This window comes from Sus scrofa, chromosome 3 (assembly GCF_054392235.1).
Source record: "Sus scrofa isolate SSC_HxYL_T2T_F1_AM1 chromosome 3, Sscrofa_HxYL_maternal_Yorkshire_Landrace_v2.0, whole genome shotgun sequence".
Lineage (NCBI taxonomy): Eukaryota > Metazoa > Chordata > Mammalia > Artiodactyla > Suidae > Sus > Sus scrofa.
The window spans coordinates 115138706-115150194 of NC_139385.1; the positions used below are offsets into that span (position 1 = coordinate 115138706).

Sequence of the window (11489 nt, forward strand, 5' to 3'; positions counted from 1 at the left end):
AGAAAGACAAAAAGAAGGAAGGAAAGAAAAAAAAGGGAAGAAGATTGAGGAGTGAATTTGAATTACAGACTTTCTCACATATACACTTTTCATCAGTCTTTCAAAATTACTCTGATCTCATTAGGAACCTTTGAGTTTTTCCTTCAAATCAAAGATAGCAGATCTCCTTAATAGTAAAGTAAATAAAACTTTGTTCTTATAATTTACTCTTAATAGATCTCTATTTAATAAATACACTTTTTAATTCGAAGCATTTTCCCCCCCAAAAGTCTTACAGAATACATTATCGTTGTACATTGAGTCACAGTGTTAAGAGTTCCCAAGGTGGCACAACAGGATTGGTGGCGTTTCTAGGACGCTGGGATGCAGATTCAATCCTTGGCCTGGCACAGTGGTTAAGGATCCCGGCATTGCCACCCTGTGGAATAGGTTGTGACTACAGCTCAGATCTGATTCCTGGCCAGGGAACTCCATGTGCCTTGGAGCAGCAAAAAAAGAAAAAAAAAATATATATATATATATAAAAGTCATAGTATTAAAATTGGATTTTTTTTTAGGACATGAAAAGCCTATATTTCATTAATAACGATGAAATTAGTTCACTCAATCATAAAAACTAAAATGTATTTAAGTATTTGAATGAAAAGAGTCAGAAATGTTGACATCGTTTTATAGAGGTAATAACACTGCTTACTTTTTCCTAAATAGGACATCAGTACCGTTTACCAGATTTTTGCAGATGAGGTGCTTGGTTCAGGCCAATTTGGTATCGTTTATGGAGGTAAGCAACTATAGTCATTTGCATATTATAGATAGTATGGAAAAATTTGAAATTTAAAAACACCTGCCACCTGTTAAATCTTGTCACAGTTTTGTCAAGTGTTTTTTTCCTGCAGGTTGACTTGCATACCTAGATAAGTCCTCTTCATTATAACTGAGTATTCATTTATTAATTTAAACCTAAAACTTTATATGCCCTACTGGCTTTCCAACACAAATGGCACCATTTGTCTACTATTGGCATGAATAGTATATCAGGAATGAACACCTGAAATCTTATCCAGCTCTGTGACTTATATTGGCAAAGTCATTTAACCTCACTGTGTATTTTCATCATTTTAATGAAGCCAGTAAAACCTGAACTGCATAACTCACAGGGTTGTTAATATTAATTAAACCTAATGTATGTAAAAGTACTTTATAAGCTATAATGCATGGTATAAAAGAAAAGTAATGCCCTGTATAGCAAAAATTAGCATAACATTATAAATCAACTATACTTTTAAAAAAGGGGAAAAAAGTAATGTTAAACTCTTTTCATTCCTTAGTGAGACTTATAATAGTCTCCTAGTTGGCCTTTCTGCTTCAAGGTTTGCTGTCATACGTGGTTAAATCACCCTGCTGATCCCATGAACCTAAAATAAAATTAATTCACTGGTACAATGTTTCTATCTTGACAATTTCTGAAGACTAAGTCACATAGTTAACTGTCATTTATTTAATAAGGTAGATTATTTTTCAGTAAACAAGTTCATTCAAGTTTCCTGCCATTTCAGATAATGAAACTAGTTTTAGTAGAGGCAACTGGTATCAGGAAAAACATGATTTATTTCTTAAAATTAAAGGTGAATACTGGAGAAAGAAGAAAATGAGCCAAAGAAAAGAAATACAAGAGTAAATGCTTATCGGTTTCATTTTGTGAAAAACTTACTGACAAAGCTTTTGTTTGTATGTGAGATGTCAATTTGCTGCTTCTTTCTCTCTTGTATTTTTTTAAAAACAGGAAAACACAGAAAGACTGGAAGGGATGTGGCTATTAAAGTAATTGATAAGATGAGATTCCCCACAAAACAGGAAAGTCAACTCCGTAATGAAGTAGCTATTTTACAGGTAAAAAAAAAAAAAAGTTGCTTTGTATTGCTTTTAAATTTTGATAAATGGATTTATAAATCCAAGTCTCTTTAGTATGCTTATAAGTATAAGATTTGGTTTTTGTTTTCTTTGTTTTCATTTTATGACCTTTTGGCTCAATAGGAGAGGCTGGTGAGTATCTGAAATAACTCCTTTAAGTCTTTATTATAAAGGTAAAATTAGGTTATAGTAATCTAAGAGTTACAAGGACTGCCATTATGGTAGTAGTTTGTTTAGAAAACATTTTCCTAAATAAAATCTTAAACTAAAAAAGCCCACATTTCATTCTTAATTCATCACTCCACGAGCTCAAAATACTTTGATATTTCTACCAGTGCATTTCCGTAGGAGGCCTCAGTTGTCTCATCATTGTGCCTATCTAGGTCTCACAGATGATGCACTTAATTGTTATAGCAATTACTATAAAAATGAAGGCTGCTTAAATTGTGTACCTTTTAACAGTAGCATTTGTTATTTTATTCAAAACACTAAAGATTTAATTTTATAATAGTTTTGTCCATTAAAGTTTGTTTTAAAATATATATTGGCAACAACTTAAATCCCTTAAAATAAAATACTATGTGGTTTTATTTTCATCTACCATTTTTACCTCTTTTAGGGGTCATCTAGAAGATTAAAATTTAGCTTTATTTTTCTGAACCGCATATAATTAACTTATAAAATGCAAATGTTTACTAATTCACTGTGTAGTATTTAGAAATCATGATGATATAATAGTTAATGGTGTCAGAGCCCCATTTGCTTGGGGGTGAAGTTCAAGAAGACACAGCCTGTTGAACTTGCGTTTCCTTGGAGAAGAAGGTAAGAAATTTATAAATATGTCATTAATTTTACATTTATTACATTATTGGTCACTGTTAATAACATTTGCTTCACTTTTTTTTTTTCTTCAGGGGAGTAATGATCAAAAGATTATAGTCTACAAGGTACCTGTGGTCACTTCAAGGCTGCCTGCTATAAAGCTACCTTTCAAGTAGAATATTAATAGCATTCAGACTCTGCATTAGAATTTGAATATATTGTTAGAGATCTTTTTTAATATCTAATTTTGGACTCTTCCTCAATGTCCAATTAATATGCAAAAAATAAATATTAAGGGTATATTCCTAAGGCTTGATTTCTGCTTGTCACTTTGATCACAAACACAATTCTGAACTAAATACTGAAACTTGCCTATGGATCATAACTAAATTTAGGAATTTCCAGATACTGTACTGTGTAAACACTATCATCTTATCCCTCTGGTTATTTTCATTGATATTACCTGACTGGAAATAGAATTAAATAATTGTAGTATGTCCCAAATATACTATTTTCATCTTAAATCCATTAACTTCTTAGGCTAAACCAAAATCTCTTGAAAAAGGTTCCATTGCAGACACCACACTCAATAAATTGAATCTTTTTTTCCCGATGATGGCCACTCTGACTTTCTTGTTGTTCTTCAAGCATGTTAGATATGATCCTGTCTTAAGGACTTTGCATTGTCTGTTCCCTCTGCCTGGAATGCTTTCCTCCACTATCAGCACAGCATATTCCCTTATTTCTTTCAAGATTCTACCCTAATGTCATTTCCACAGTGAGGCCTTTGCATTCTATTCAGCATTAAGCCCACCCTTCTTACCCTAACTCTCCCTTACTCTAACTCTCTTTCTTTTCTCCTTAGCATTTATTACCTCCATACTAGGTAATTTACTCGTTTATCCCTATTGTCTATCTCAACTTCCTAGAATTAATAAGCTCCATGAAACAAGAGGTGTTTGTCAGTTTTGTTCACTGACGAATCCATACTACCTACATAGGATGGTACTAGGCACATAGCAGATACTTTTTATATTTATCGAATGAATGTATTTATGTGAGAAATTATCAGTAACATGTTGTTAAATTTTAAGAAACAAGTGTGGAATGATTTTATTTGTGTAACTCATTAAGGTGATGTCTACTTCACATATTTCTGTGTATGGTTATGTTATCGAAAAGGAGTCATACCTACCTGTCAACATGGCCACATCTGGGAAGCATCTGTTGGGCAGGGAAGAAATGGAGGATTTTTACTTTCATTTCATAGGGATATAGTAAAATGTTCCTTTGCTGTTGCCTGAAGAAAGTGGTAGAGTAGTGGGAGAAAAGGTGAGGCATTCTCATGGCTCCCTAAGTAAATAGGAAAATGTTCTCAGAAACTTGAGAATTTCTAGTTTGAACATTTTGTAGCATAAATTCAGTATTTTCCCCTTCCCTTCTTGAAAGTCACTCAAAAGATTAAAAAAAAAAAAAAGATAAACAGAAAAGCATACATTTTTAGTAAAAATAGAAGAGTTCAGACCTACAAAATAGGTAGAAGTTTTTCCAAAAACAGTAGAGATGGACTAGGTGCATGCAGGAAGAAGCACCACAGTAAGAACTGTTTTTGCTGACACTAACCCAGACGACATCAACATTTATAAGGGAAAAATAGAGACGATACAGGGTATAGCAGATAAGCACCCTAGTAGTCCATGACAGATGAAGTAGACAAAGCTAAGTAAGAACAGATGAGGTTCAAACAGTGTAAGTTAGAGCTAACTATTTTATGTTGAACTTTGTACTCTGAAAACAAATAAATACCTCATTAATTTAAAAAAACAGTATAAACAGTAGTCTTTGATCTTAATGCAGTAAAGCTAGAAATAAATTATAAAATTGGAAAACAAAAGCTCCTACCACCTGAAAAAATTTTTTGGCCATGATCACACCATGTGGAAGTTGATCAGCCAAAGATTAAACATGTTTCACAGCAGGGACCTGAGCCACAGCAGTGACAACGCTGGGTCCTTAACCCACAGAGCCACCAGGCAACTCCCTGAAGAATTTTTAGATCTTTAATAAAGCTACATCTGTGACCTGCACCGCAGCTCAAGGCAACTCTGGAGCCTGTAACCCACTGATCAAGACCAGGGATCAAACCTGTGTCTTCATGGATTCTAGTTGGGTTTCTTACCACTGATCCATGATGGGAATTCCCAAGTCTTAATTCTTGAATCATAGAGCGAAATCAGTATCTTAGTATAATTCTAAAAATACTGTATATCAGAGTTTTGGTCTATTGCTCAGAGAAAGCTTGATAACCTAAAATATTTACTCCAAAAAGAATGAAAATAGATGAATTAAGAATCCAACTCAGAGTTCCCGTCATGGTTCAGTGGTTAACGAACCCAACTAGTATCCTTGAGGACACAGGTTTGATCCCTGGCCTTGCTTAGTGGGTTAAGGATCCAGTGCTTCCATGAGCTGTGGTGTAGGTTGCAGATGAGGTTCAGATCCCATGTTGCTGTGAGTGCTACAGCTCTGATTCGATCCCTAGCCTGGAACATCCGTATGCTGTGGGTGTGGACCTAAAAAGACCAAAAAAAAGAATCCAACTCAAAAAGTTGAAGGATGAATAATCAACATAAGACAAACAGAAGGAGTTCCAAGTTAAGGATACATACAGCATTGTCACTTCTGTGGATTGGGTTTGATGGCCCAGGAACTTCCCCATGCCATGTGTGCAACCAAAAAAAGAGTTAACAAAGATAAAAATGGAAATTAATAAATTTAATAGGATAAATCCACAAACTGGTTATGTAGTAGGTGGGATAACAATAAAATAAGTGGCCACCCTGATAAAAAAATATATATAAGGAAATATAAAAACACTTTGGGGAGATGATCTCAAATACTGAAAAATAACTAAGGGAATCTTAAGACACAATTTTGTGCAACTGTTAAACTTGAAAACCTAGAGAAAATGACTAATTCTCTATGAATGTATAGTTTACCAAAAGAGACTCCAGAGGAAATATGACATTTAGACATATAGGAGGACTTGTTAAAAGAATTATGTCACAGGATACTTTTGTGTATGTACATCCATGTGTTTTCAGGGATGACCGTGGGGAGAAAAGACTTAGAGGTAACTACAGGATAGGGGACAGCCAGCCATGCTTCCAGCTCTAAGTTGGTGAAAGTGATGATGTTACAGATCTTCTCCTGTTGACTGATATTATCACACCCCACTACTGTGGGTTTTTTCACTTTCATTTATCTACTTCAAGGTTGTGTCACTTTTAGAGTTCCACTGTGGTACAGTAGGTTAAGAATTGAAGTGCAGCGGCTCAATCCCCAGCCTGCTGCGGTGGGTGGAAGGATCTGGCATTGCCACAGCTGTGGTATAGGTTGCAGCTGTGGCTCAGATTCAGTCCCTGGCCCAGGCGCATCCTTATACTGTAGGTGTGGCCATTAAAAAACAAAAAACAAAAAACCTGTGTCACTGTTTATTTTGCTACTTGGAACACCATGCCATTAAACTATTTAAGCTGATTAGTAAACAATATTCTACACTTTCTATTCATTTTCCAAACTTTTTCTTTCTTTCTTTCTTTCTTTTTTTTTTTTTTTTTTTTTTTTTGCTTTTTAGGGCCGCACCTGTGGCATATGGAGGTTCCCAGGCTAGGAGTCAGATCAGAGCACCACAGCCACAGCAACACCAGATCTGAGCCCCGCCTACGACCTACACCACAGCTCACGGCAACGCCAGATCCTTAACCCACTGAGCGAGGCCAGGGATCGAACATGCAACCTCATGGTTCCTAGTCAGATTCATTTCTGCTGTGCCACAACAGGATCTCCTCATTTTCCAAACATGTTGAGATATTGAGCTAAAAAGTGACTAAGACACAGATGTGCTCTCAGAGAACTTACTAGGCTACTGAGTAAGATGTATATACACATAATGAGGACCATGGGATTAGTGCCGCTGCCTAGAGAGTGTAATGGCAGCTACTGCCATTGTCCAGCAGAGAGGTGATGTGGGTTAAAATTAAGGCATTAGAGTGCGAATTGAGAAATGATGGTGGACTCAGAACACATTTTAGAGATGAAGTTCAACTTCACATGGGCCAAAAAAAAAAAGTTTGCCCTCTTGGCATAATTAGATACCTATAGTAAGAGGAAATGTATTTCTCTTAATAGGGATTAAAAAGTTTAATCACTTGGGCAAATAATTTAAGAGCATATTTAAGATTGAATAGGGAGAATGAAATGAGATTATTGAGGATATTAAATTTTAAGCAGAAGAGTTTAGATTTATGTCCAGAAATAAAGAACCATTGAATGTTTCTGAGTATGGCTGGCTTCTCAAGTTTGTTTTTGAGGAAGTTCTTTGTTTTCACTTTTACCAGTAAGATACATTGCTCTTTTTTTTATTAGCAGAAACAGTGCCACATTCAGCTTTGTATTTCTCCAACCCTGTTAATCCAATAGTACTTAAGAAAAGGGGGTAATGGTGGTAAAGAGCCTGAAAGCAGGAAGACCACCTCAAGGTATAATAGGAGATTGAGACTTAATATCAAACTGCCTAAAGTCAAAAGCATCTATTGAGCAAAGACCTTCACAAATAGCTCCAAAGAACCAAAGCTCTGTGTAATTGGCTAAACTTTGATTGGCAGTTGGTATCTATTCACGGGCTGCATGAAATTAGAGTGGTATGAGGAAAGTAAAAAGATGAGAAGGAAGGAAAAGAAGTAGTAATGGACAAGGGCAGCTGTATACGCGAACTGGGAAGACGTTCTTTCCCTTCCACTCTCCACTCTCCAGTACAGAATTTGGAAAATCAGAATCTGTGATCCTTTTTATTTTATTTGCTTTTATTTATTTTTCTAAGCTATTTTTTCTTTCTATGGCATTATTCCAAACAATTAATTGCAAGCACATTGTTAGATATTTGCATAATAAAACTTTACTCATGTTGGTCACATAAATATCCTGCAACTCTTCAGAATTTGCACCATCCTGGGATTGTAAACCTGGAATGTATGTTTGAAACCCCAGAACGAGTTTTTGTAGTAATGGAAAAGCTGCATGGAGATATGTTGGAAATGATTCTATCCAGTGAGAAAAGTCGACTTCCAGAACGAATTACTAAATTCATGGTCACACAGGTATTTTAACTTTTTTTTTTTTTTAAACTAAAGAATATTTAAAAACTAAAAGAAATAGCAATGCTTTTACATTTCAGGATATTGTGGGAATTGTTAAGTTTGAAGAACAGAATTAACACTTTTAATTAAATTGGGATGAAGTGTAGAGGACTTATCAAATTCTTACCCATTCAAGGCACTCAGTTAGGGTTTAGCTGTGATTTTTCTAAGCATTGAAAAAATTCTGTTTTCTTCAATAACAGATACTTGTTGCTTTGAGGAATCTACATTTTAAGAATATTGTGCACTGTGATTTAAAGCCAGAAAATGTGCTACTTGCATCAGCAGAGCCATTTCCCCAGGTGAGACATTCTTCAGCACCTTTTTAGAGTATTTTAAATATCTGATGACATGATTACCATGTAATAGTGAAAGGTAGTGTTGTAGGTTGAAATACATAACCGTATCACAGAAATAAAGTTTCTGACTTGTACTTATTTATACCTGAATGCTTGAATTCAGATTTTACTAATTATATGGTTTATTTTCATTAAGATTTTGTAGAATTAGTTACTTTTTAGACTGGTTCTCAAGGAGAGTATTTTTTGCACTTTGTGCCCAGTTCACGCTTCCTTGTAGGTTGGGAATGAAAAAAGAGTCAGCCTTGGTTGGTGCTTGGTGCCTAGGACAGTAAAACTTGAGGGATAACCCTGAAATGCGAGATAATAGATTTTGGTTGAGGTAGGCAGCCAACTCTTCTTTAGAGTACTGTATTTCAGCCAACTCTTCTTCTTTAGAGTACTGTATTTCAGACATTTTCAGCAAAACCTTGGAGGGTCAAAAAGATGCTGTAAGAGTTGGTGCAATATATATTTTTTAAGGGCCACACCTGTGGGATATGGAAGTTCCCAGGCTAGGGGTCATACTGGAGCTGCAGCTGCCAGCCTATGCCATAGACACATTAACTCCAGATCCAAGCCACATCTGCAACCAACACCAGATACTTAACAACATCAGATACTTAACCCACTAAGCAAAGCCGGGGATCAAACCCACATCCTCATAGATACTAGTTGGGCTCGTTTCTGCTGAGGCACAGCTGGAACTCTCAAGAGTTGGTGCAATATTTTAAAGTGTTTCCACATATTATTTCATTTGATCTTCACAAGAATATGGGCAAAGGACTATGGGCACAGCTGAGGCTAAACTCCAGCTTTCTGACCTCCATTAGGAACAAAGGGAAAATAGTGCTTTTGGTGGTGGGGGGTCAAGTGCTAGCTATGGCCACTCTTTTTTATTTAGTTGCCAAACTGCTAGGCTATTTATCAAAATGTTAACTGAAATATGGCTTTTAATGGGGAAGAAAAAAAAAGTTGACATTTCTACATGGTCAATAATTGTATTCTTCAAATATTCACAAGTAGCCAAATTCAATAATGACACAGAACCCAAATACCATAAAAACATGTATGAAGACCCAACTTTGCTTTCTACTATTTGTGATACTGGTTTGTAGAGGCCAAATCCCTTTTCTCCAAATTTACCTTAAAGTTTTTAGTGAAGACATCTTGTGAGTAGACAGGCAGCAAGATAAGTGTTCTGTGCTCTCCAATCTCATTTCGCTTCCAGAACTCTCTTCCCAAAAGGGCATGGTAGTGACTACAGTTCCCTCAGGTATAACTTTTTTCAAATCTGACTATCTTATTAGAAATAATTTGTTCCATAGTCATAGAAAACACTCTCATTCTTTCAAGTAATCTCTAATATTACTCTTCTGCTGGCCACATTAATGGTTATCTTTAATATACTTCAATTTCATGTGCTTGCCAATATATAGTATCCTTGGAAAGAGAGGCTCTAGAATTAAGCAAAATAAAGAGTAAGTTTTTAAATATTCTAACGTTTCATTCAGCAAACATTTATTGAGTACCTTTATCCAGGCACTATGAGGCCATTGAGGATTTAAAAATGAAACATAATTCCTGCTTACAGGTGATAGAAAGTGATCTCCTTGAAAGCCAAATGATAGATCAGCACCCTCCATTTCATCAAAAAACACTAAGCACTTAGAACATCAGTCTGGTATCTGGCATTCTGGTAGCTAGAATTCAAAAGTGGTTTTTTTGAAAGAGCACTAGCAAAGCTCTTCATGCGTTATAGTAATGGATCACAGGGTTATAAATGTATCTTCCTTTTAGGAAAAGGGTATTTTACAGTTTCCCTATCTGTAATCTTTTGACATTCATAATCAATACAGTTGGCAAGTGTGTTGAAATAATCAGTATCACATTTAAGGACAGTATGTGTGTGTGTATATGTGTATATATGAGATATAGATATATAAATAACATAAAAATAACATCCTTTAATTTCCAGGTGAAGCTATGTGACTTTGGTTTTGCACGAATCATTGGTGAAAAGTCATTCAGGAGATCTGTGGTAGGAACTCCAGCATACTTAGCCCCTGAAGTTCTCAGGAGCAAAGGCTACAACCGTTCTCTAGATATGTGGTCAGTGGGAGTTATTGTCTATGTGAGCCTCAGTGGCACATTTCCTTTTAATGAAGATGAAGATATAAACGACCAAATCCAAAATGCTGCGTTTATGTACCCACCAAATCCATGGAGAGAAATTTCTGGTGAAGGTAAAAAAAAAAAAAGTTTTAGCTCTGTGCCCTTTAGCCTGAAAATCTTTGTGATACCAAATCACTCTGTTCTGACTTCTTGTGTTGATATTTCCCATTCACCTTCCAAATTCAACTGTTTACCAATTTTTGAGCACTATTCCTTTTACATTGTCTTTTCTGTATCTTCCTTATAGTTCTCAGGCAAGGCACCAATCCAGTATGCAATTGCCTCATTTTGAAACTACTCAAATGTCTTTTGAACTGTCCTTCCCAGTTACCACTGGCAAATTCATCTTCAGAAAACACTACTTCCTCTGCTCCCAAGCATTTCGGCCTCTTTAACCTAGTTGCAGCTGTAGGTCTGAGATAATGGCTCAAGTTTACCTTCTTGCCTTATCTGCCACTACTGCCCTATAAAAGCCTACTTTCAACTATTTTCTGCATTTTGTTTAGGCCTTTCCCCTGCCTACCATCTCTCTTCCTTGCTGTTGAAATCCTTCCAGTCCTTCAAAGATCCCTTAACTTGTGGCTTATCTGTGAAGTCTTCCTTGAATCCCTCCTCTAAACTATGTAAGATCTACTTAGAATACTTACGGAAAAATACACCCAACTAGTAGCCTAGGTAAGATCTTTTCACAATCACTTTCTTGTCTTCAGATCTAGATTATAACCTCCCTGAATAAAGACCTGCAACTTAGGTTCTTTTGACCTGGAATGAGAACCTTTTTTCAGCTCTCTTACAGACCACTACTGAGAAGCTTCATATGTTTGTTTTTCCTGCCTGACAAAGGCTTCTGAGTTTACAACCCCTGGTTCTGTACTTATCAAGAATGACTTGGTTGGCCGGCTAAATTTACTGATACTAATAGGAAGAGTACACCACTTAAAACATTATTTAACAGTCCCACAGTATTTGATAGGACCACTGTTGAGGAATACTCTAACTTGAATTTAGCCAACCCTTAAAACAAGGGAGTCTTTTGTTTTTCCAA

General features: G+C 35.8%; 1 protein-coding gene across 7 annotated transcripts in view; it reads left to right on the forward strand.

Moving 5' to 3' along the window:
- The window catches only part of PRKD3 (protein kinase D3), a 104076-nt gene that overhangs the window by 86889 nt on the left and 5698 nt on the right, over nucleotides 1-11489 (forward strand). For 6 of the 7 annotated variants that reach the window (XM_013996210.3, XM_085019567.1, XM_021087628.2 and 3 more), the window contains exons 13-17: nucleotides 709-781; nucleotides 1784-1890; nucleotides 7731-7892; nucleotides 8135-8233; nucleotides 10248-10515. In XM_013996210.3, coding sequence (XP_013851664.1) covers nucleotides 709-781; nucleotides 1784-1890; nucleotides 7731-7892; nucleotides 8135-8233; nucleotides 10248-10515 — 709 coding nt within the window. Of the gene's footprint in view, nucleotides 1-708; nucleotides 782-1783; nucleotides 1891-2530; nucleotides 2734-2825; nucleotides 2859-7730; nucleotides 7893-8134; nucleotides 8234-10247; nucleotides 10516-11489 lie in introns of those variants that run through there. The other variant, XR_014842246.1, reaches the window with a different exon arrangement.